Source organism: Abramis brama, assembly GCF_963993115.1.
Source record: "Abramis brama genome assembly, chromosome: 20".
In the NCBI taxonomy this organism is placed as follows: domain Eukaryota; kingdom Metazoa; phylum Chordata; class Actinopteri; order Cypriniformes; family Leuciscidae; genus Abramis; species Abramis brama.
The window spans coordinates 17666239-17693172 of record NC_139982.1 but is presented as its reverse complement, the minus strand read 5'-3'; the positions used below and the strand labels follow the sequence as shown (position 1 = coordinate 17693172).

Genomic DNA, 26934 nt, shown 5'->3' with positions numbered 1-26934 from the left:
ATTTTCAAAATGGCTTCCACTACATCAAATCCACTTTTTGTAGTTCTTTTTTTAAATGTTGTAAGATTCTGTTTCTTATTATGCTTCTCCACTTCCATCTCTCTATCATTTCTTTAAAGTCCGTGTGGAACTTACTTCAACCATATGAAAACCATAAAGAAGTATGACACATTGAATAAGAGCCCATTACAAGCAGTAAATTTTATTATGGGATAACAGCACATAAAGCACATCTAAAATCGATGTGTCAAATGCACTTTTAATAAAGGTAATATTAAAGGTACAGTTTCTAAGTACAATATAACAACATTCATATTAGAATGAAAAGTATTTAAAAGACAACATTAAATTTCTTATTTTTCTTTACAGCCGTATTTACAAAATGAATCAAAATACTTATTTTCATATTTAAGAATCAGACAAACAGAAGGAGCAAAACCACTATTGAGAAGAGACTATCTCCTAAAGAGAGTTCCAAAGAGCTGAATAAAAAGGTACATGATCAACTGTCCCCATTTTAAGATCAGTAGCAAACATGTGACGTAAAAATATGTGACAACCGCAAACCGTTCTCTGCTTTTTTTCCCCCCACCGCAGGTTAGCAGGAGCAAAATCCATCCTGTCCCGTCCTGCCCCAGCCCTTGTGCCTCCCCTTCAGCTCAACAAGAAATAGAAGTATGCATCATTTTACATACACATATGAACACTTAAAATACATTGCATTAGTCATTTTGTTTCATAATCGTCAACTTAAAACCTAATTGGCAGGAAACAACAGGGAGAACACGGAGTGGATTGTCTATTGTCCGCCATTTTGTCTCTGCAAATGTCCAAACAGGGTTCGTGTTCAAATACATCCAACCAGGGTGCAACTGACTGGATGCAATGTCCCATAACCACGTGAAGTTGTTCGGAGGAAAAGAAAGAGTAGCGTCGGGACGTCACAGAGACAATAAAATGCTGTTTCCATGGCTATAAACAAACATGAAATGCCTCATTTACATACAAAAAGACAGCCGATGAAAAGAAAAGTCGGTAACACAAGACAGAATTCACCTACGTGTGCAAACACAGTCAGTTGAGTACGTCGAGAACAGTGAAAACGATAACGGACGAATATAGTTTCTGCATCCTGTACCACTGAGAGGCACTCAGCGTAGTTTGCTATGTATTATTGCAAGTAGATTCTGCCTTGCTACAAAGATAAAAACAAGAAGTTTCGCACAAAACTTTGTACGACCGCCTTTGTTCTGTACAATTTATAACACTTAACCATTGTGTGTGTATGTAAGTGTGACTTTGAAAGTGAGCGGATGTCGGATAGAATTAAAAAAACGAAGCGCGTAAAAAAAGGTAGAATAAACAAACAAAAAAACGGAGGGAGCCAAAAAGCGGCAGACAATCCGATACTTTATCGCGTGTTTAAAGTCCTTCCAGAAAATAAGCACTGGTTTCGAACAATCAAAAATAAACACAATACTGCTGCTTTTTTCCATTTTTTTAAAGCATGAACAATCGTCTTTGTTGCAAAAATATTCAAAACTGCAATTTACTTAGCCGATACTTGCTAATAATCTTAAAAGTGGGAAGGAAACAAGCCGCGTCCCAAGACTAGCACACTGATACAGGTACTTGCTGGGTATTCGAAAATTTACCACTATCGTTATCTTTATCGATATTATCATTATTATTATTATTATTATTTATCGAGTCCTAATATCAATAATGCATCAATACTCAGTGAAATTAATGGACTAAGAGGGCGGCCTAGTCTATGAATCCATAATTTTTGTTCACAAAAGTAACTTACCTAGCACCACACGTCAGTATAACACAAAAATTAATGTCCGCACACCCTACCGCTAATCGAACTAAGTCTAAAAGAGAGAAGTATACTCAGAACAGAGATACTGTACAGCATGATGTGTCTGATAAAACAGATAAATATTTGCACTGAGCAGGTCTTAATAGCAGTATTTTCTTCTTACCTATACAAACAGAAGTTACAAAGTTACTTTTATACATGTGATCGATAGAACATTAAATATCGTGAATTAAAAGCCGAAAGGAGGACAGGGAAACGTAGCTGTACAGTTTACAGGCCATTTGACGTTCGTAGTTCTCCACCCGGGAACAGAACTAGTCAATATACAAATAAAACAAACCCCCAAAAAATATGCGAAAAAAAAAAAAAATTAAAACGCGATAAATAAGAAAATGTATTTACATGCAGATGTTCAAAGCCTATGCACAAAATGAATCATAATACACCATATATATTATTGCTTGACATTCGATTATGGCTAAAGACTTTTTAGTCTATAATCTAAACATAGTTAACTTTTAATAATGCGTCAGCTGTGCTTTTGGAAAGAAAACTCAAGGAAAACGTTTGACGTAAATCTTAGTAACACTTCAACCTTCAGCTCGAATGCTGTCGCGAGCATGACACGTTCAATCCGTCGATCGGAATTGCGCGGGGGAAAAAAACGGTAAATGTGCCTTTCGCCAAACGTGAGTGCATAGGCCTTGCGTTTGCATAAATCTAATCGAAATGTTAACGTCGAGGTGCAGTGTGTCATGCTTGTACAGCCTCGTCAAAGGGATTCAAGCTCAGTGCTATGTAAAACATTTTAAATCCTGGGAAAAAAATAAAAATAAAACTTAAGATCTTACATACAATTCACCATCTCACCCTGCTGCATCTGATCTTTTAAAGCCTTGTCTGGGGGGTTTGACCTTAAGCAAACATTACAAATAGCACAAACACACACATTTCCGCTTCTCGCATCCACAGTCGGACGTATATTGCTTCTTACATAGATAAATAAAGGGAACCACAGTTTAAAAAAGAAAAAAAGTGTAAAACAATTTACAGTAAAGACCAAGGGAAAATATTTGGATCTTCCACTGATAAAGAGACTTGTCTCTTTACATGTCTAGAATACCACAGATCCGGAGGTGTTTAAGTACCTTTGCTTGTATTAGAAAAAAATAAATTTGTCCCAAAGTTCTATCTCAGCATATTGCTTTATAATGTCTAACTACACAGACAAAATACGACATGCAAAAAGTGGCATAACGTGACTTTACTACAGCTTTTATGGTGTTGTACGAACTGACTCGTGGATCATTGGACAGGCAACAGCAAAGCTTGTTCATCAAGGGGACTCCACAGCAGTGGTTACCCTGTAGAAACCCGTATTTGTCACGCGCGACGATTCGCCCGCGCGGACGTCTGAAGGTGGAGAAAATCGTGAAGAGGTATTTGGCACATAGACTCGAACAATTATGAGTGACGATCAGAACGAATCCCCAATCCAGAGAAAAAAACCAAACTGGAAATTAGCGTAGCACGCTTGAGGTTGTTATCTTGCTTTGTTTGATTTTAGGGAATCGGATCTTGGAGCTCACTGGGTGATTTGATAAAGCCAGTGGCCTATGGGGCGAATGAATGAAATGACACGTTTTGCATTGTTTATGATGTACCGCTGTCTTCTTCTGACTTGACAGCACATATGTTTGTGAACAACAGGGTATGTGACATGAGCACGTAAATTGCAAAAGATAAGGGTTTAAAAAATGAACTATGACAATGAGTGGTAACAGATGAGCATGCATTCCCATTTATCATTACCAGGTTCGTTTGGGTTCAATTCTGTCCCTAGTGAGCTAGTCCTAGTCTTGCTGCCTACATAGGTAGCATCCTCTAGACAAATAGTGTGGCAATGGAGTTTTAGCATGTTAGCTCGTGGCTATCCTAAAGCTTAATACGCATTAAAAATCATATCCCTATACATTTTGGGTAGATATGTCCTTTTTAAGATTTAACTATTATTGATCAATTATTTTTGGTACTAAATGAAATGTATTTTTTTTTTTAACTCATACATACACCGTGCGGGAAAAACGTTTGCCGTCTAGGTAGGCAGCTCACTAGGTTTCAGAACTGATCTCATTATCTCCCTGTGTTCTCATTTGTCACAATATTACTCTCCCTGAGCCTTGTAGTATACAAACTGCTAAACAAGAACCTGGATTGTCATTCACAGATTGATGATGTATTGTAGTAACCAGGAACTCTTGGGGATGCATTGCACAGACTAATATTTTGTCAATAGTAGAGAACTTAAATGTAATAAGCGCCATTATTTATCTGTATTGAACATGCCATCAAGATCAAATTATTGAGCTTTATGTGCAACAGAGCTGACTAACTTGTTTAAGCTACCGGCTTCAAAATTGAGTTAGACAGACTCTTCCCTGAGGAAAATACTTTGTATCATGGGGGAAAAAATGACATGAAGCTAGTAAGCTACCAAGATTCATTCAAATATGCCAGTTAGTAGGTTGTAGAAGTGATCAATGAGGTTTTTTTCTGGATTATATTGGGATTTTCTAAACGCCACAACATAGTTTTACTGGAATGTTACAATACAACATTTTTTTTCAGACTAAAAAAAAAAGCAGGAAAGACCACTATGGCACATTCAAGAGACGTACAAACACGCGCAACACACAACAGTTAGGTATTCCAAAAAATAGCACTATTACTACCATTGTCTTGTTCTTTGAAAAAGACCAACAACAACAACAAAAAATCATAAAAAACACAAATTCTAATTATTGCAGGATTAAGTGCTATATCATCCTTCGTTCTTTCCCTTTTTTTCTCATAGGCTTCATAAGCACTGTACAATGTTACAAAAATAGAGGATTTCAACCAGACAAGGCTTTGAATATTTCTCTTTTTTTCCCCCCACTCTTACGTTCCGACGAGCATTGTTGCTGGGCAAAGACTCTCACAAGAGCCGGTTTAAGGAAAATCAGCCGTTCATAAACCAGATCTGACTCCTCCACATGGTCATGTGACGCACCACCACTAGATGGAACCATTAAACAGCATCTGAAATGTGTGGAAAAAGGTCCGATTTCATTTAATAGACTCAGTGTGCTTTGGTTTGGCCCGCAATGGGATGCTACTTGAGGGTGAAATAAGATCTAGAGCTTGGTCTGGTGTTTTACCATCATAGTTCCAGTTTAAAGGTGGCGGAAAATGTGTGTTAGTGCACTGTAAAAAAAAAAATAAGTACAATCAACTTGGATGTTTAAGTCAGTTCAACTTCAATTGCATTAAACTGACTTAAAAATTAGTTGAATCTGGTATAACTTATAAAAAAAGCTGAAAATTGCTTAACTTATTTTGATGAGTTAAAGCAATGTAAAAACAAATGTTGTTATAACTTATTGATCGTTTCATTTTTTAGTGTGGAAACATTAAAAAAATTGCCCTCCCGGATCATGTGATCCGCCTTTACCCAGCACCAACCTCCGCCTCGCGCAAATAAATACACAAACACGCACGCAAGCACGCATCCACCCTCAGCAGCGTTAGGGTTTCCAGCACTCGTTCTCCATAACCGTGGTATTTATACATGCAACACATCACTAGGTAAATATACAAGTCTTAAATTAAAGAAAGGTGCAAATAAAAGTGCCTTATCAATTTTTCACAATTAAGAATAGTCTAGCTACTAATATCATACATGTTATTTAAAATAGATTCTATAAACATTATTTTTTTTCTGTATAGTTTGTACTTATGACCAAATACCCTGTAACACGTTAGAAAACAGGTGGAATGGACCCTTGCATTGCATCGATGTTGGTGGTCGGACCGTTACGTTACGAACACCATTTCCGGAGAGGGACTTAATAGCAGATGGCCTTAAATGATATCACTAAGCTAACTATGGTAGATGAAGTCTCTGACGGCTAAAAGCAATTGCGTCTATTACGACTAGAATTACCAGAATTCTACGTTGTTCCTTCTTTTTTTTTTCTCGATTGTCCGTAGAAAGGTGCTGTTTTGTGTCAACACTGCGCTACACTCCTTCTCCGCATCTCTCTTTCTCTCTCACTTTGTGTTCTTCTTCTTTCTGTGTTGGTTTGACATCCACACAAAAAAAAAAAAAAATCCAAGCTCACAGGGAGTTAGGAAACCAGCCACGTATGTTTCTACGTAGACTTGTTTTGGTGCTACAATAACTGCTGGAACAGTTCGGATAATCGACTTTCTTGATCTCAACTTTTTGTTTCATTCTCTTGGCTTGAAAAGGGCTTTAAAACGTGTTCCTCTTCCTGTAAAAAGTTTAAAATGGCGTATTCCAGGCAAACGCTCTCTGGGAATCTTTTTTTTTTTTTTTGCCGTTTTGGAAACGAGTCAAAACAATTTATGCTGATCATGACAAATCGCCATGGGACCGTTCTGGAAAGGAACGCGCGGACTCTTCAGGTTCAGTCAGAGAGAGAAAGAGAGCGAGGGAGCGTTCGGAAAAACAAGTGTCTTCATCTTCTCATCCTCTCCCCTGGGGCTCCGAATCCCACCTGTGTCAGTAAAAGAAGGGAACAAACCCCCCAAAATAAACCACTGGAGTCAAACCCAGTCCATTACCAACTCCTCCCCCACGAAAAAAAAAAAAATCACAAGGAAAAAAAGAAAATAAAAAAAGGGGAAAAGTGTGTGTGTGTGTGTGTGTGTGTGCAGTGTGTCGTCCGTCCAGGTGTGTGTATGTGCAGGGCACTGCTAAAGTGTCTCAGATTTATGCTTGACATTCCCCACGGTGTGACATCCCCCGGGCGGGGCGGGCGCGGGGAAGCGCTACCCGTCAACGGGCATGGACTGCTCAAAGTCTGATCCGAACAACTCCTTGTACAAGGGGGGGAAGTGGGCGCGGACAATGTCTGGGTATATTGCTTTGAACGCCGTCAGCTTTTCCGTATGCCGGCTGCACAGGGCTCGCAGCGTGGAGACTTTGCATATCAACTGCAGAAAGAGAGAGAGAGAGAGAGAGAGAGAGAGAGAGATTTTAATTTGGTGGAAAAGGACCCTGTGGTACTGGGTCAAAAGGCAAAAGGCAGACCCTCTAATCCGCAGACACAACACAGATGGTCCCAGGTTTTTCACATGACATCAACTAATCTTTCATCCGCCAGACCAAATGCAGCTTATCAGATGAAGTCATCCATGAAATCAGTAATTGACTATTTATTTATTTATTGGTAAAATTTTATAATAAGGTTTCATTTGGTAACATTAGTTAATGTATTAACTAACCATGAGCAATACATTTGTTACAGTATTTATTAATCTTTGTTAATAAAAATACAGCTGTTCATTGCTTGTGCGTGTTAGTTCGCAGTGCGTTAACTAATGTTAACAAATACAACTTTTGATTTTAATGTAATGTATTAGTAAATGTTGAAATGAACATGTTCATTATTAGTTCATGTTAACTAGTGTAGTTAACTAATGAAACCTTATTGTAAAGTTTTACTTTAATATTTGATATTATGATGTATTTTAAAGACTGGTTGGAAATTATTTCAGTGCTGTTATTGTTAACTAAAACTAAAGCTATTAAAAAACGGGTTTGATAATTGAAATAAAGATGAAATAAAATAAAATTTCAATATTTTATGAAAAATTTTAATAAAAGAAAATGAAAATTTGAAATGTTGATTTGGCAACTAACTGAAACAAGTTTAAAATTGAAGTACTAAAATGAATAAAAACTGAAATAAAAAGAAACGAAAGCTAAATATAAGTATTAAAAAAACTAATACAAATGACAAAAGCACAAGAAAATGACAAACTAAAATCAAAAAGATATAAGCCAATTCAAAACATTAATAAATTATATATACAATAATGCTAAAATAACACTGATTTAATTATTCTCTATCATTTATTCTATTGGCAGCTCTAGTTTTTAACAGAAATAAAATAAAATAAAAAGGTATTTATTATTTGATACAAATAACTTTCCTCTAATACTAGCTAGAAATATGATCTGTAGAAATTTAAACAAAGTAAATATTTGTCAGATAAATATTTTAATAATTTGCTTTTGTATGATGACCATATAAAAGCTAATAATTGAATTTAGGAAAACATGTCTTTATAAATATCATACAATATAATTGAACATTTAATATGTATCTTACTAATATGTCTTGAATCCACAAATTCCAGATTTATTCAAATGACTTAACAGTTATTTGTATAAAACAATATAAAGAGTATGTAATATATACTGTAAATCTAATCTAATGACATCATATCCTGTTCCTTATGCGTAAGGTACCTTTGTCAGTATGCCGTCCTCTCTGTGGTTCTTTTGTAGAACATGTTGGAGGGCCAGCTGAATCTTTTGCTGGAGTTTCTCCACCTTCACCTTCTCCTGGAGCCAAGACCGGTCTAAACACCACACACACACACACACACACACACACACACACACACACACACACACACACAAGGACGTTACACTCTCGAGCTGTGACACAGCATCACATGTTCAGATGCATTTAGCCTTAAATGGAAAATGATTTGAATCCAACCAACACTGTGTCCTAACACCATTCCTCCTTTCTTCACAAATAATTTAGCAGTTAAACAAGGGCTTGTGGGTAATTTATCGGTAAACTTTAACATTACCTGCAGACATCAACACGAAGGCGGAGAACAGGGCGATCTCGTCTTCAGAGAGGTGCATAGAACACAAGTTTTTCCCAAACTCGAAGACAGAGCTGATCAAGTCGTCGCAGCCTGTCACGGCGGAGACAGAGAGAAAGAAAAAGTCGGTGAGACGGAGCAGTAGACAGCGTCGGGTAGACACTTGATCTTTTAGCATGAGATGTCGGGGTGGCACAGAGGTAAACAAAAACAATACAATCCTTCAGCAGAGCAGGATGTTGTTTTTTTTCCCGCCACATTTTTTTCCCCCTCCAGGCTAATCATGCTTTGGCGAATGAGTGAGGTTATGTAAGCATGACTGGGGTCACTAACAAGACTGAATAAAACCCATGACTCACGCAGACACTGCGAGATAGTCTCAAACTTCCCAAGCAAAAGCACCACCTAGGCACAACAATGTTCCCTCTCATTTTGTCATTCATTTTGAACTCAAGCATTAGGACACAAACATCACTTTCCACATTTTTCAAATGTAGAATGATCAAGCTAAATCTAAACACAGTTGTAACATTTAGAAAGGATTGCACTGTATTTGCATGACTATTACAGTTTTGCAGTCGAGATCAAATACATACGTTTAATGTTATATTTAAATATTTTAAGAAATAATACATATATTAGTATTCTAGTATTTGAGTCAGGTCACTCTTTATAGACTTTAAGATCAAATAAAATGATAGCTTGCCTTTTTATATCAATCGCAGCTTGAAAACTTGAAAAAAGTGTTTATTATAACACGATAGTGTTAGTCTTAGATGAACAAAAATATTAGACTTGTAAATTAATCAGATACTTGAAATTAAGCATTAAACATGGGAAATAATTTAAATAAAATATCCAAAGTTGTGTTGAATACAAACTGTTTATATATTTCCATATTCTGTGGAAGAATCAAAGCTAGAACACATAAACACCAGACTAGTAATATTTAGAATGGATTGCACTGAATATACAAATTTTGCAGTTCAAATACATAAATAATAAGTATTTTTATCATTATATTAAATATTTTATATTTTTAGAAATAATAAATAAATGTTGATCTGTCTGGACGCATTTCCACCAAGTATTTTTGGGATCTTTGGGAAATTGACTAAGTTCAAATAAATAATAACTTGCCTTATATATTAATTGCAGTTTGACATATTTAACATAACACACATTAAGTGATATTGTAAGTCTTAGACACATCAGATTCATTCAAATACATCACAATTATTACAGTTTAGAAATTATATTACTAAATATTAGTATGAATTAATATGCACATTTTGCATTCTTTTTCAAACGCATAAATAATAAATATACTTTAGATTAATCTCCTGTCTGTACAGAATGATATCTTGCCTTTTATATCAATCGCAGCTTGAAAACACTGTTCAACTCAACATTTATTAAGTAATAATGTCAGTTTTGGATGCACAAATCTATAAGACTTCTAGATGCTAGAAATTAAGCATTAAAAAAAGGCAAACAATTGAAATATCCAAAGTTGTGTCAAATACCACCTGTTCAAATATTTCCATATTTTGTGGAAGAATCGCCCTAATGCTAAAACACACAAACACCACATTAGTAATATTTAGAAAGGATTGTGATGTGTTTGCATGAATTAATATGCAAATCTTGCATTCTGTTTCAAATGCATAAATAATAAATACACTTTAGATCTGTTTAGAATTCAGAATCTGTTTTTTAGATCGACCGCAGCTTGTTCAACACAACACCTATTAAGCAATAATGTGAGTTTTAGATGCACGAATCTATATTAGACTCATAAATAAATCAGATATTGAAAATGAAACATTGAAAAATGATAAATAATTGAAAATCAAATATCCAGAGTGTGTTGAGTACCACCTGGGGGCACTACGCCACAGTTTCAATTTGCACACCGATTTCAGAGATACCAGTCGAAAGCTTGGCAAACACATGCGAGCTTATTAAAAGCACCACACAAAAGACAGGAATAAGATATTAAGCTTGTTATAAGGAGGACGTCCACATGAGATATGGTTACAGTATATGATTGAATGTTATCTTTCAGACTGTGGCATCTTCTCATATTTGTGTTTGTTTTGACACCCGGACAGCTTTCAGCCCCAAAAGGTTTCCGATGCGCATGCATAATGACAGAGAAGGGATTTCACTAATGTCACGGCATTCAAACACAAATACTATTTGCTTACACTAGAAAAACTCGACGCCCTGTTATGCTACGGCTGTGCGGATGGCGGGTTTGATAAAACACTCCTGGTAGACACTCAATCTTGCTCATGCGGTTTCAGACGCCCACCGTATGCAGCAGCTACAGCAACCCTGAGCAGAGTCCTCAGTGAGAAAACCGACTCCAGGTGTGGAGGATACGAGAAGCTACTGCCGACCTGGTGGGCTTTATTTGCTTGCGTACACACGGGGTCCAAAATCAACACTTTATTTCATTTAGTATCGGTAACACTCCAATAAGGTCTCATTTGTTAACATTAGTTAATGCATTAACTAACAAAAACTAACTATGAGCAATATCGTTTTACAGCATTTATTAACCTTTGTTAATGTTAGTTACTAAACATTTTCAGGTTAGTTCATAGTGAATTAACTAATGTTAACAGTGTGTGTGTGTGTGTGTGTGTACATACACTGTTGGAGAAATTTACTTTTGAAAGTAATATGTTACAATGTTGCATTACTTCCTAAAAAGTAACTAGTTACATTACTTAGTTACTTTTTATGTAAAGTAATGCGTTATGTTACTTTTTTATTTCCTGACCCCTACAGCTACTGTATGTATGCCACACAAAAGATCCCTTAACATCATATTACCTAATGTAAAGCTCTTTTATTGAATGTTGAAAGTAATGTGTCTTGTTATGGAGAAGAAAATTCAGTAGTTTAAAAAATGTTAAAGGAAATTAATGAAACAGAGAAGTAATGTGCATTAGTTTTTTTATAACAAATGTAATATTACATAATCAGTAGTACTGTCAATTCAATTAATCGCGATTAATCGCATTAACATAAACGTTTCTGTTTACATAATATATGTGTGTGTGTATATATATTATATTTATATACTATATTATGTGTGTACTATACACTATACACACACACACACACACATATATTATGTAAACAAAAACTTTTATGTTAGATGCGATTAATCGCGTTTAATTGATTTGACAGCACTAATTAATAAGATTACTTTTGATGTAACAAGTAGAGTGACACATTACTTTATAAATGTAGAACTTAATATTTTAGTTACTTTTACCATTGGCAGACTTTGGACCCTGTGTGTATGAAAAATATTTTTACGTTGCTTTCAGTAAGGCAAACTGGTTGAGTTTTGCATGGATTTGAATGCTTTTGCCATGTGTGAAAAAGGGCCTTAGTTTTCAGTTCGAACACAATTGGGGACAAGTAAGCAACACACACAAATATAATATTCCAAACACAGAATTTCCACTTCACATACCAAATCCAAGCAGGTTTTGTAACTCACCTAATGACTTAAAGACATCAGTCCCGGCATACTTTCCGTCAAAATAGACTGTGTTGTTCTGAGGGTCGAAGGCACGGCACATTCTGACGAACACCACCTCCAAAGAGCCTACACACAGGCGAGAGAGAAACAAAATTGTGATTTTATACAGTCAAAAGCAGACACGCTAGAGAAATGTGTGAAGGCATATCCTGCTAACTGCATTCTCAGCACTGCCACAAGGTGTGCTATAGCAAGCATTACCATAAACAGTCTTCTCCTACAGCAAGTTATTGCATTTCCCTAAAGCAACTATTTCTGTTGGAAACAACAGAACTTGTGACCATTGCTTTTAGGAAATACCCCAGGTTGATCACTGTCGTGTCAGAGCAACAAGTTGAAAAGAATCCTGCAGAGTAAGTTAGCTGATATTAGCTAAGCTGTCGACATGTTTAGTTTGCTACCTGAATAATAGCACACACGTGGTTCAATGTACAGACATTTGATGCTAGGTTTGTTATGCGAGGTTAATACTAACATGGAGTATGTTTCTGGCCATAAACACAGCTTTATTAAGTCACCAATCGGCTGTGTTTTTGAGCAGTGTGTGTGTGGCTCAGGTGGAGTGTGTTGCTGTTATTGTTGTGAGTGGGAGCAGTAATTCTACCGCGGAGGGCTTTGGTGAGCACAGGCTTAGAGGATAAAAGCCACGTAATAGAAGCCATTACGGAGCTTTAGAAAGATGCCGGTGGTTTAAAATGTCATGTCAGGAGCGAGCGCTCACTCAGTATTTTGTTCATAATTTTGGTGGGGCCTGGCACAAACAGAAACACTGAAAGCTGTTGGGATCATGACGGGGATGGGGTGTGAGTGTGATGTAGCACTTTGGCCCATTATTTGTGAGGAGAAAGTGTGCAGTGGTGGATATCATCTCAATAGTGCCTTATTTTTCAAAGAGCTGACAGATTGTCCCGATACAGTTTTCCTGTATACACCAGTATATGTCTGCTGTGTGACATCGGCTGTGTTCAGAATGGAATACTTGCATATTGCTTAATGTGCAGTGTACTATTTTTAAATAGTATGTAGTATGCAACAATAAATACTTTAAAGAGCAGTATGCTACACAGTTGTCACATGCACGTTTAAAGTCGGCATGAAATGGAAGTTGCGATTAGTCTTTTCTTCCCTATTGGGATGCATATCTGAGTGGAACGGCTTCACGAACGAGAAAAAAGACAGATCAAACGCACTGCATTATGGAAAAACAGTATTCCACACAGTATGCCCTTGTCGTATAATGCACATTTTGGCAAATACATTTTTTCATGCATACAAAAAAACTGCATACTGTGCGCAGTGTACATACTGCTAGTAGTATGCTATTCAGATGCACTGCAGCAAAGGATTATTTGTGTTTACGCCCTGTAAACTAAGCCGGGATTGGATGATGGTGATGTGAACGCACACTTTACCTGCTTTGAGAAGCACTATCTGATCATTCTGACAGAGCTCCATGAAGCCGTCGATGCGCTTGGCAAACTCCACCACATACTGAATGGCCTCTGTGATTTTAATGGCACACAACTGCCACATGACTTCCCTGGGCTGAGGGGAAACAAAACACAAAACCATTTGCTACAAGCACTTTAAAGTGGCCATATTCTTATGTACACTAGCAGTTTAATTAAGTACACTCATGATTTTTGCACCAAAAACCACCATTATTCAGTTTTACATGACCATTTTATACTCACTGACCCTTAGAAATAAACCGGCTTTGATACAGTACCAAATATCTATTGATATGTAATTGTGGGCGATTACCCGTGGTTGGGTAACACTCACGTTACGGTTCAATTTATTAATATTAGTCAATGCATTAGGTATCATGATCTAACAATCAACAATACATTTACAGCATTTATTAATTTTGGTGAACATATACCAATACATTTATTACAATCTGTATAGATTAACATTATATTGTCTAAATTAACAATGAACAATATATAACTATTTATAAATTAACATTAATCCAGATTATAAATGTACAATGTGTACAAAGAAAAAGTGCTCTAAATTAGTCATTTAAAGGGACTGTTCACCCAAAAATGAAAATTCAGTCATCATTTACTCACCTTCATATTGTTCCAAACCTGTATGAGTTTATTTGTTGATCACAAAATAAGATATTTTGAATATGGGTAACCAAACAGTTGACAGCAAAATACTCAAGTCAGTGGGGTCCGTCAACTGTCTATTTACCAACATTCTTCAAAATATCTTCTTTTGCGACAGAAGAAAAAAAAACTCTGTTGTTTGGAACAACATGAGATTGAGTAAATGATGACAGAATTTTCATTTTTGGGTGAACAATCCCTTTAAATGGATCTTCATCCTATGAATGCAACCAGCAAGGACATTTTTTATTCCATTGCCATATCAGTGTCACTGCAAGTTACAACATTAAAAACATTGCTGTCTAAGGCTTCTGAAAAGCTGTGTGTGTTTACCTTGTTCTGGTAGCTCTCCACCTCCTCCTGAAGGAACGCCTGCCAGGTCATTTGCTGAAGTTCTTCTCTCAGGTACTGACACGTCTCCATGTGGGACTTGGAAATGTTCTGGGCCAGATGTTCTGAAACACAGAGCAACATACCGTCAAAAAAAAACCCTGTCTCGCTTGACTGCACTTAACGTACAGACCTATTGAGCTGTACTATATATATATATATATATAGTGTGTGTGTGTGAGAGAGAGAGATGGCATTTGCTTCCCATTATCGTTATAAAAAAGTTCTTCCTACTAGTGGATTAATTTTTGCTTACAGAAATGCTGAGGGAAAACATCTTTCAAAAGATGCAGCATTTTATTTGTGTCTCCAATCAAAGGGTTTGTGATTTAAAGTTGATTTAGAAGCGCGTTGACCATCTGTGTTTCAATACAAAAGGAAATTAGGACAGTATTTCAAGTATAAAAGTGAGTGTGTGTCAATTCATGGGAACAAAGGTCATATTTGCTTTCAGCAAGAACGAGAAAATGGAGACGAGAGAAAGAAAAAAAACAGTATAAAAATTCAATCATGTTGAAAACACATCTGTTAAAAGGAGTCCCAGAGCAGGAGGGGAAGCTAAAAAAATGATTTCCCTTGGTGCGTGCCCTGCTGGATCCTGATTGGCCCTAATTAATGGAAACTAATTAGAAAAAAAGAGGTTCTTTTAATGAGTCTTCGAGATGAGTCTCCAACCTAATGCTATTTTAAGACACCTTTAGCGATGTTTGCCCCACGGTTGGGTTCTTCCCCCTAGTACCATCCCCTGCCCAGAATCCACTTTTGCCATTCTTCAGAATGATCACTTACCCAACTCAGCCATGGAAACGGTGGGGGACGTCTCCCCGTTGGTGAAGGAACAGTAGGGGAAGAAGCCTGAGCCAGGGGTGAAGTCGCAGATTGGCTCCGGCTTGATGCCGTTGATGTCCAGGCCGGACTGATCGGGTGAGGGTTGGATGTCCAGGTAGAAGCTGCTGACGCCCGAGTCAGGCTTGGTGCCGTCGGGTGTGTGGCCGTTCATGTAGCCGCTCAGGTCATCATGAAGCTCGGTCAGGCCATTGGTGGAAAGGCCGTAGGTCGGTGTAAGGGGTTCGGCCTCACCGGGCTGCTGCTGGTGGTCCCGCTGTTGCTGCTGGAGCCGGTGTTTCTGCACCTCTGCATACAGGCTGTCCCGCTGTTTCTTCGACATCCGGCCGAACTTCACCGCTATAAGGGGCAAAGACATTGCATTATGAACAGAAATCTCTCTCGAATTGTGACTGCTTCCTTAAATATAATCAAATACAAGTATAAACAGGCCGGTGTTCTCTCAAGAGAAAATGTAACCGTTTTATAAGCTGCTGATTTGAATTTGTACAATGTAATTTGTATGTGTAACATGAAGGTCCACCCTGCTAGAAATAACGTCAGATCGTAGGAAAATGTATGAATGAGATCATATCAATTCATACACATTAGCCACCAATTTGCCAAAATCTAAGGGGCTGTTTAAACGACAACGTTTTCAACTAAAAACATAAAACTTTTAATGCGTTTTGGCCGTTCGTTTATAAGACAACAGCATTTTGGGTACCTGAAAATGCAAACTTTTGAAAACGGTCTCCTTGTAAACAACTAAAACACGAATCTCTGAAGACAATGATGTCATGCACATGTGTATTACGTGTTCAGTCTATAATGTTTCATCGCCATCTAATGGCATGGCAGCAGAATACAGCGTTTTTAGTCTTAGTCATCGATTTGACAATGGTGTCGCCTGTACGCAGAAAGCATATCGTTGTCATGTAAACATACCCTGAAATGGTTACAAATTTCCATGCAAGTGTGTTGGGTGAGACTTCTTTGTCTATTGAATGTGTTTATTACAGGGGCAATTCGCATTGGTGCCTCCTAGAGTCGAGTGCCTTACTCAAGGGGATGATGGTGGTGCAAGGATCACTGTTTACATTGATCAAACCAGCAACCATTTGGTTACCAAACACCACACCAAAACTACCCTTGCAGAAGACTTCACCCCATAGCCATTGTTACTCAAGAAAAAAACAATAGGCACAATCTCTTTTCCCTGAAGACTCCGGCCTTTGAAGGGAAGCTTAGTGTACCGGCATGGAGAGTACAACTAACTCCCGGGAGCAGGGTTTAATGTCTCGCAGAGGGTATTAGTAGTGTATTGGGTAAAAAAAAAAGGAACCTCTTTGGTAATAGCATTAGCTTTTTCCTGCAGTCTACCTGTCAAAATGATCCAAGAAAACCACTAGCATGAATCACCAATTTACAAGCACTCACAAAAAGGAAAGGCCTTCACTCGCAACACCTGGAGGAAGCGGTGGAGAGACTGTTTAGCTTCGAAAGAAAGAGCAGCTACAGCTTTAGACTGTCTTTGAACTGGAGGAGTGTTAGAAGAACAGGAAGCAGGGGACGGAATACAGTGCGGATCAGATATGAGTGAAGATCAAGTGTTTGTAAAAAGGAAGGGCGTCTGGTGAGGACAAGCTGATCTACTGATGGCTGGAAAAAGAGATAAAAGTACTGGAGAGTTTAGTGGAGAATGAAGGGGATAATGGGGCTTTGACTGTTGGAGACCAGAGAAGACAGGACAAGACAAAAGAGGACAGGAGGAGAGACAGCATGTGAGGGGAGAGAAAAAAAAAGATGACCGGAAAGAACAGGAGAGGAGATAAAAAGGAGAGAAGAAGAGAGGAAATAAGGGAAAATGAGAGAAAACAAGGTGGGATGAGACTTGAGGTTGCTATTTGAATAGAGGAGATGAGAGAAAAACAAGAGGACATTTGAGGAGACGAGATAAGATGTGGAGAGGAGGGGAGATGACATGGCGGGACTGGAGACAAGTTGAGACATGAGGAGAGGAGATAAAATACGATGAAACCAGGCATGTGAAGAGGAAAGAAGAGGAGATTTGGAGATGGGGAGGAGACGAAACATGAGAAAATGAGATTTGGAAAGAAATCAGGAGATGAAAAGAGGAAACGGACAAAGAGGATGAAGCTAGAGGATTTGACGAAAGAAGCAGAGGCGAGAACAGACGAGAAAAGAAGAAATGAGACAAAATGAGAGGAGAGGAGATGAAGGAGGAGGAGATTTTAAAAAAGAGGTGGAGATGAGAAAAGAATGAATGAGACTAAATGAGATTTGAAGAGAGGGGAGGAGCTGAGATGAGAGAAAAGTAAATTAAATTAAACACGAGGAGACGATATTTGAAGAAAGGAGATGATACAAAATGAGACTTGAGGAATGGAGACAAGAGGAGAGAGATGAGACATGAGAAGAGAAAATAAAATGAGACATGAGGAGATTAGAGGAGATAAGACAAGACATGCTTCGAGGAGACATAAGCGAGGTGTTTAGAAGGGGTACGGGATCAACTCTGATATTGAGGCGTATGAATGAGAATGAGAAGAGGCCTAACGTCGTCTCAGACGTGCGTGTCTGGGTACACTCTGCGTCTCTGTCCCCGTGTAAGGAAAGCAGATGGGGACTGGTGAGCTTCAGTCGGAGTGAAGTCAGAAGTCACCTTGCCTGTCCTGGTTGTGTGTGAGAGAGCAGCCTGGTAGACTCGGAAGACCTGGCCTGATTTCATCCTCCTGTCACGGGCCGTAGTCACACAGCCCAGCCGGAGGCCCAGCAGGGGGCCTCCACACACACACACGCACGCACACACACACACACACACACACACTCACACTCACCTGTGCACCCGTTAATGCTGCTCACCTGCATTCTCTTTAATGAGCCTGCTTTAATGACGCTCATTTAATAAAAGCTACTTGCTGTCAGATTCTCCACCCTGACTGAGCATGCCCCGCAGTCCAAAACCACAACTGCCTCTTAAATTCATCTTGTCACAAGTTTGGTAAAAAATTAATGAGCAAAGGGCGCTGACTACAGAGCAGGTACTCTACTTAAGTGACATGCCAAGACCAGGGGACAAAGGTAAGTATTGAATAAAAGTAGTAAAGGACTAAACATATTCTATTACACTATCCACTTAATTGTTTCCTTAAAGTCCTCAATGCACTTTCAATATAAATTTAGCTGTCGCCATTCAAATAGACTGTTTATGTTCTGTATGTTATGTATGTTATGAGCATTGAATAGGCTTTTTATATATTGATGTGAACTGCCGAGGTAAATCTTGTCATTTTGGTATTGTGAACAATTTTCCCCCCGGTTTCACAGACAAGACTTAAGCCAGTCCCAGACTAAAATGCATGTTTGAGCTGTTTTAACTGAAAGAAACTTGCACTGACATATCTTAAAATATGTCAGTGCCATCATGTTGTCTTAAGTCACACACCAGTAAAAAAAAAAAAATTCTAAGCCATGTTTATAAAAGCTACTTAAATGTCCTAACTGAACTAATCCTGGCTTAATCAAAGCCCTGTCAGTGAAACCAGGCCGACAATTATATGGAATCTCCAATTAAGCTAAAATTGTGTCAAATTATAAAATTAAAAATAATTATGGTTATTAAGGATACCTATGAAATTAGCCTCTTTAGTCATTTAATTTAGACATTTTATTACAAAAATCTATTTATTTTGACAAAAGTGCCCAAAAATAATTTTATTTCAAAATATAATTTCCATCAAGGAATGTTATTAAACACAAAACATAATTTGAGATGGAAATGGCACTGTGGTGGAAATGACTTTCATAATATTAATGAAAATACATTAAATATATAAATCACAGATGCAGCCTGTATGTCACATTTGTAGACATTGTTAAAACGTTTTCCTCTTGTTCTTCTTTTACTCTAACTGTTGCAATCAGGTTTGTATTCTCAAACCATAACTGAAAAACACTGTCTGTCAGGTTGCACGTTCACTTTACACGCTGCTCTGTTTGGTATTTTGCATGCGTTCGATGTTCTGTATCTGTGGAGACTGTGTTCTCCCTCTGGTGCCTGCTGTCCTGGACATGGACTCACCGTCACGTGACATGCCCACGGCCAGACACTTCTGCAGCCTGCAGTGCTGGCAGCGGTTCCGGCTGGTGCGGTCAATCAGACAGTTCTTCTGACGCGGGCATGAGTACGCAGCATTGCTCTGCTGACTCCTCCTGAAGAAACCCTACAGGCCCCAGAGAAGGACAGAGAGAGGGTTGGTTAACCCATGCAGGGCTCAACAGTAAGGATTTTTAAGATTTTTACCAGTCTCATCACACACAAAAAAATAAAAAATTGTATATATATATATATATATATATACACACACACACATATTTTAGTTTTAGGAATGCAGTTTCATACACTGTAAAAGAAAAGTTGCTGCCTTAAATTTTTTAAGTACAACCAACTTGGATGTTTAAGTCATTTCATTAATTTCAGTTAAAATGGGCCACCTTCTGAGTTGAGTTTAAGCAATGTTAAATGTAAAGTAATCTTAAACAATTTTTTTACAGACAGCATGTCAAATAGAAATGGTAAGAAAGGAGAAAAGAGGGTACATAAAGGAGATAGAAAGGATGTCTGCCAAGGAAAGGGCAAAACATACAATTTGTGGGTATAGAGGAGAGGATGAGAGGAGCATTAGGTGAATATAGGGAGATAAATTGATTGAAATTGATGTTTTAATGTAATTTAAATTGATGTTTTAATGAAATTTAAATGCAATGTTACACTGTTACATTATACATTTTAAAATAATTAAATGTGTTTTATCAGAAATGTCTCAGATTCACTTTGCAGTTTGACTGGCCCATTTTACCTGAACATTGCTCATCTAAAAAAAATGTGGGAAAGCTTTGTTTCAAAACCTGAATGGCCTGAACAATTATATTTTATTACAACACATTAATCATAAGAACACAGTTTAATGTCATGCATAGGTTATTAGTTAGTGTCCCAAGCAATTAACCAAAAAGTGACCCAATTTACCTAATATCACCCTACATAAATTACTGACTTAAAAAAATGAGTTGAATCTTGTATAACTTCAAAAAAAAGTTGGAAATACTTAAATTTGATGAGTTAAAGCAATGTAAAAACATATGTTGTCACAACATATTGATCATCTATTTTTTACAGTGTATGTGCAAAAATAATTGATAATAGTAATAGTAAAACATTTAAAAAAAAATAATAATTTGCTTTAACAGCTGCAAATTCTACATCTTTGTCTGCACACTTCTAAATATTACTTATATTTATATAATTATTATACCATCAAAAAATTATCATATTATTTATTAAGAAAAACATTTTAGTTTATGCCTTTCAGCTGAATTGACCTCAAACTGGCGACAGACATGCATCTATACCTTACAAGCGCATATTATCTCATATGAAGTGCTCATAAAACATTTCTGTGGCAGATGCTGAACAGATGGTGGCAGCTTTACAAACACTTGCCTCGATCATATAGACATGTTTCTCTTTAGTCAAGATACATCCGAGCGACACCTACTTTAGTGCGGTAACTATAAAAAAGCAGTTTGGAACGAGTATTTTTCCTCATTAACAATTGGCACGGCTAGTTCAGAGACGGGTGAGAACGGTAGTAAATAATGGCGAGTTTGTGCGAGGTTATTAATGTTGAATAACAGAGCCCGGACCCAGTGGTTGGCTCGAGGGGGGGGGGGGGAGGAGTGGGCACCCACGTTGAGTTTATTTCTCATCCTTTTGACTTAATGAATTGATTCCAGCTCGTCATTAACACACCCACTCCACAGCTCCATACACATATGTCTTAATTAGTTGCTCATTGGCTGTTTAATTACTAGAAAACAGCTGACAGCTGCCAAGTTGCTTTCTAATGGCAGCCATTATGAAAGCGGGGTAGGACTGCCGGTGACAAGCAGCGCTCCTTAATAATGCTATGATTTATGGGCCGGAGCGTTGTGCTCGCACATATCATTAAATGTCTCTGTGCCTCGAGTAATTAGTAATCATTAAAGATACATTTCAGCAGTTTATTCTTCAGGCCTGCACGTTTCTGCCGCCGAGTGAGTGACGGAGGGAGATGCTGAGCAGAGAGTCTGTCTATTGTGCGGGAAAACAAAAAAACGAGACATTCAAGAGCCGCGTCCGCACGTTCGTTTCTGCCGACTCCTGCTCGCGGAATGCTAACGAGTCGCTCCGGTGACAGGCGGAAAACAGGAATACACAATAAGCACAAAATTCCTCTTTGCTGAGTGGACGGCGTGTTTGAAAAATGCACAAAAAGAGGAGCTTCAGTGGGAAAGAATGGGGGGGGGGGGGGTTGCAAAACTGCTAACGACGTGCTGTGATCCAAAGCGCTTCCTGTTTGACGGTTTTATAAAAAAAAAAGTCAAGTGCAGCAAAGATGGTAAAGAAAAACAAGACAAAGGGATTATATTGTTGTCGTATTGTAATTGTGACGTTTTTAGCAACATTTCAAACTGACTACGCGAGTTATTAAGACTCAGGCGTGTGAAGAATTGTGAAGTCCTGTAAGCACAATTGTAGTTGTTTCTTCTTTTAGACAGGCAATAATCCGAAAGAAACCCCTCTGTTATTTTCCAGAATGTCTCATTTGTTGGCTTTTCCCGCTTTTTCTTTGTCACGCACGCGCGCTTACCCGCTGACAGGGTTGTTTAGCTTCTTACCTTGCAGCCCTCGCACGTTATCACGCCATAATGGATGCCTGATGATTTGTCTCCACAGATCTTGCAGGGAATTATTTCGATTTGAGCTGCGGAGAAAGAAAAGAGAGAAGATACTGTCAGGATTTTTCACTGTCACCAGTCACCACGCAACACCTCCTCCACGGCTGCATGTTGCGACATGAAACGGCGCCGAGCTTCAAAAGCATCACGTCGATGCCACCCTCGGCTGCTGCGTATTTGGAGGAGGCCATTCTGACTTTAAACAGAAAACCCTACAAAAAGCACGGCAAATGTGATGTCAACTCATGACTTGGAAACAAATGGAATCGTAATAAATAACCACCGTTTCCCCACAGAGCCTTTTGGGCAGCAATATCGGGAGAAACCCAACTCTTTACCACATGACTGGACCTTTTCCGCCACTGGAATATTGGTATCAAAGCTGCCTGTTCAATTTAAAAACAGCCAAGCAATTTTACCACCTCTGAGACGGAGTTCAGTCCAAGAGGCCTAGCGTTGATACAAATAAAATGTGATGTATTTGAGGAAAAATCTCAGAGCTATACTACATTTAAAGAGATCACCCAAACTTAAGAAATGTCATCATTTACTCACCCTCATGTCATTCAAAACCCATACGACAAATTTTGTCATGGAACAAAAAAAGAGATATTTAGCAGAATGTTGACGTTGCTCTTTTCCATTCAATGGTGTATGGTGACCAAAGTCAAGCTCCAAAAACAACAAACAAAGCACCCTTAAACGTATCTAAGGCCCTGTTTACACCTGGTTTTAAGAAGAGTTTTGGTCGATCGGATCACAAGTAGACAAGGGAGACACATTTCCGTTTACACCTGGTGTTTTAATACGTCTCTTCTGTACTGATTTCTTCGAAGGGAGGTTTTTTTTCAGATCTTTCGATCTAATGGACGAAATTAGCTCATGCAATTTACATATGAGCGGAGACGATGGAAAAACGTACGGAGAGCAGAATCTTACGTTTCTGCTCTGACAGCAAAAGACCAGCCGAACGCTGTGAGTGTGTGTTAGAAATCAGGAAAGGTGAGAGAACATTGTGCTTGGTATGTTTTTTGTCTTGAAATCAAACTTACTGTAGGTCTTCAGCCGACAAAGTTTAAATCCTGTCTGGCTAGCGCACTTCCCATAATGTTTACGCATTAGGTCATTCAGCGGAGAGTAGATGGTCTTTTGTGGCTGTTCAAACACATTCAACCATCTACACTACAAAAGCAATCCAGTCTAATGCGTTTTTGACTACCTCTGGAAGTGGTCGAAAGGGAACAAGCTCAAAACGTTTGAGACCCAATTTACACCTGTATGTCATGCCCTTGTGATCTGATCGACCAAAATGTATCTTAATACCCAGGTGTAAACAGGGCCTAAAGGTAGAATATGTGCCATCTTCTGAAATATGAGAGATATTTGTTATATCATATTTAAGATTATGTTTATGCATTTAACAGATGCTTTTATCCAAAGTGACGTACAGCATAAGTTATTTAAACTGTCATTAATGTAATTCAAATATGCGCATGTTGAAACTTGGCAGTCATGATTGGTTTTGAGACACAAGAACCGATAATATTTGGCATTATTGTCAAACATAGCGTGACATGGTTGAATATATGAATGTTAATGAGATTTGAGAGCTGCAGAGTGATTAAATTTCAATTGATTCCTCAAACTGATCTTTGATTCCTCAAACTGATCTATCCTATAACTTAAGAAGTGCTGGAATATAGTGCACGAGTTGTACATGCTTTTTAGGAGCTCGACAGACCCTAGATTAACTTTCATTCTATGGAAATGAGCAGCTTGAACATTCATCCAAACATCTCCCTTTGTTTTCCATGACAAACAGAAAGTCATGCAGGTTTGGAACGACACAAGGGAATAAAAGATGACAAAACTTCAATTTATGAGTGAATAATTCCTTCACAGAAGTACACTTGTGAACTCGATATTGATTCCGACAGATAAAACCTGGCACGAGTTGCTTAAAAAGAGTCAGGCACCTCAAAGTGAAGGCCACGGTAATGTAATCACATCAAAGGACCCGAACCAAACCTCTGGCCACTGCAAAATAGACCTTACCATGCAAGAGCTTCACTCTATATTTAGCCGGATTACAGCTGAACAGTCACTGTTTAATGTAGCCTAAGCATTTTATTTCTACTTGACAGAAATTGCTCCCTCTAGTTCTCTTAGATCCCGAGCCAAAGTTCCCCACAGCTACTTGCCTACCTCCAGCCAAAATACTGCGGCTCGATAATATTTTAGTGAACCTTATAAATCCAATCATACGGAATTAATTTGCACGCATCAAATTGCCACCGCTGAGCGATGCATCCGCGGCCGCCCATTTCATCATCTGCCTTCGAGCTCCCGTCGTGTCATCTGGATAATGTCAATGTCCCCACAGCACGGCCAAGGGTCTCTCTCTCTCTCTCTCTCTCTCTCGCTCTCGTTCTCTTTCAGCTCTGTGCTGCTGATCCACCAACCCGGTACACTGTCCGTCCGATCAACATGCCTGTAAACGGCACATTAAGCCCACACAGTTTTCGCTGATATAAACCGTTGTTCTCCTCAGGAGAGCTTCTTGGAAATTGGCAGATCTGCTAATTCAATATCCAACGAGGTTTTTTTTATCATTAATTTATGATTAGGAAAACATAATCATTTCTTTTATTTTGTTGCATTTTGAAAAAAGAAGAAAAAAAAAAAATCACGGGCAGTGCACTCTGTTGTTTGTTTTTGTGTTCTCTCGGCATGAGCATTAGCGCGCCAGTGTGTTCCTACTCCTTTAGCATTTTCAGCCTCATTACTTACATAATTTGTTCTGACATGCACTCACAACAACTGAAGCATGCTGTAATTAAGGCTGGCTGTGGTTGAGGTCCAGGAGAGAGGTTGTAGTACCAGGCCCCTGCCAGTAGGTGGCAGTCCAGGGCTGTTGAGTACAGTCTTTCCCAGGCTCGTAATCCCAGCTTCCACGTTCTGCCCTACAGGCTGAAGCGGCTTCACACTGCTGGCATCACAGACTACCAGGCTGCAGGTTCGAGCCTGCGGGGGCCAAGCCGCAGCACTCCTATCTGACTCCCTCCCTAGGCGCTGCTCAGAGGGCCCTTCGTTTTAGCCGGAAAGTAGCAGGTACACTTGCTGACGAAGCTCGTGCCACATCAGTCGAAGGTGCAGGAAGTGAAGAGGGCATAACTGGGCACTCTGGTTTGGGTCCCGCCTGGCGCAAATTCTCGCTCTACTCTCCCTTTCGCCAGGCCTCCACATGAAACACTCACAAAGCTCTTTGTCTCCCGCCTGGCTCACGCTGCGGGGTTGCAGTGCTGGATCGGAGCTTCCTTTGTCTACGGAGAGCGCTAAACCGAAATTGTTCTGCTGAAAAAAGAATCCTCACAGCAAGATTAGGACGGGGAGTAATTCATCCAGCTCCAGTGCAAACACACTCGCCTAATAACGCATACTGTGAGATATTCAGTTGCCCGAACAGTTCCACGTTTACAGGGTGGTATTTGCCAGCACTGGATAACTGAATAACTTTTAGGGAAAAAATACTATGGTATTACTGTATTTTTTTGATGATTTTACCATGTAAATGCCACAGATTTCACATGTAAATACATCATTAACCATTTAGAAAGCATACTGTGACTGGTATTATTATTATTTAAAATCACAGTATGCTTCATAAAGTTCACAATGTATTTGCTAAACATGTCACTAATAATAATAATAATAATAAAAAATATAAAATCATTATGCTTTCTAAAGAGTTATAATATATTATAATAATCATAATAATTGTTATTATTAGACAATTGTCTCATATAAAGACATTGTTAGCCCTTTAGAAAGCATACTATCTTAATAATAATAATAATTATAACAATAATTAAAATCACAATATGCTTTTTAAAGAGTTCATATAAAAATATATTATTATATTATATTTATTATTATTATTATTATTATTATTATTAGAAAGCAAAATGTGATTTCAATTATTATTATTATTATATAAATAATTATACCAATAATAATAATAACAATAATTAAAATCACAATCTGCTTTCTAAAGAGTTCATATAAAATATGATATAATATATTATAATTATTATTATATTAGAACTATTTAGACAGCATATTGTGATTAAATTATTATTATTATTATATAATTAATTATAATAATAATAATAATAGTTATTATTATTAGACAATTCTCATACAAATACATTGCTAATACTTTAGAAAGCATACTGTGACTTAATAATAATAATAAATAAATAATTTAAATCACAGTATGCTTTCTAGAGTTCATAATATACAGTATTTACATGCAAAAAATGATTTATTATTATTAGATAATTTTCTCATATAAACACATCAAACGTTTAGAATGCATACTGTGACTAAAAATAATAATTAATCACAGTGTGCTTTATAAAGAGTTTATAATAATAATAATAATACTACAAATTTCTCAAAAAATTGCACCACATAGGTTATAAAGCCAGATGTTTATCAACACCGCAGATAAGAAGATGACTGATGCTGCATATCAGACAGTGTTCATGCCATACACCACGGCTGGTCGAAAAGGTCTCAGCCTACGGGCAACATCAAACATACCACAGACGCATAACACACACACAGAGTTACGCAAATCAAACGCACAGTAAAAGGGCACAGGGCCGTGGTAACGTTAAAGATCAAACCTTTGCACTAAATGACTCCCA

At 38.0% G+C, this 26934-nt stretch overlaps 1 protein-coding gene across 2 annotated transcripts in view; it reads right to left on the bottom strand.

Moving 5' to 3' along the window:
- Nucleotides 1–176: 176 nt before the first annotated feature.
- The window catches only part of roraa (RAR-related orphan receptor A, paralog a), a 295869-nt gene continuing 269111 nt past the window's right edge, over nucleotides 177–26934 (bottom strand). For both annotated transcript variants that reach the window (XM_084094276.1, XM_084094277.1), the window contains 9 exons: nucleotides 22163–22248; nucleotides 19524–19665; nucleotides 15383–15778; nucleotides 14537–14658; nucleotides 13496–13628; nucleotides 12042–12149; nucleotides 8501–8611; nucleotides 8148–8260; nucleotides 177–6826 (listed from right to left, as the gene is read on the bottom strand). In XM_084094276.1, the coding sequence (XP_083950402.1) occupies nucleotides 6662–6826; nucleotides 8148–8260; nucleotides 8501–8611; nucleotides 12042–12149; nucleotides 13496–13628; nucleotides 14537–14658; nucleotides 15383–15778; nucleotides 19524–19665; nucleotides 22163–22248 (1376 nt within the window). In that variant the 3' untranslated portion in view covers nucleotides 177–6661. The remainder of the gene's footprint in view (nucleotides 6827–8147; nucleotides 8261–8500; nucleotides 8612–12041; nucleotides 12150–13495; nucleotides 13629–14536; nucleotides 14659–15382; nucleotides 15779–19523; nucleotides 19666–22162; nucleotides 22249–26934) is intronic.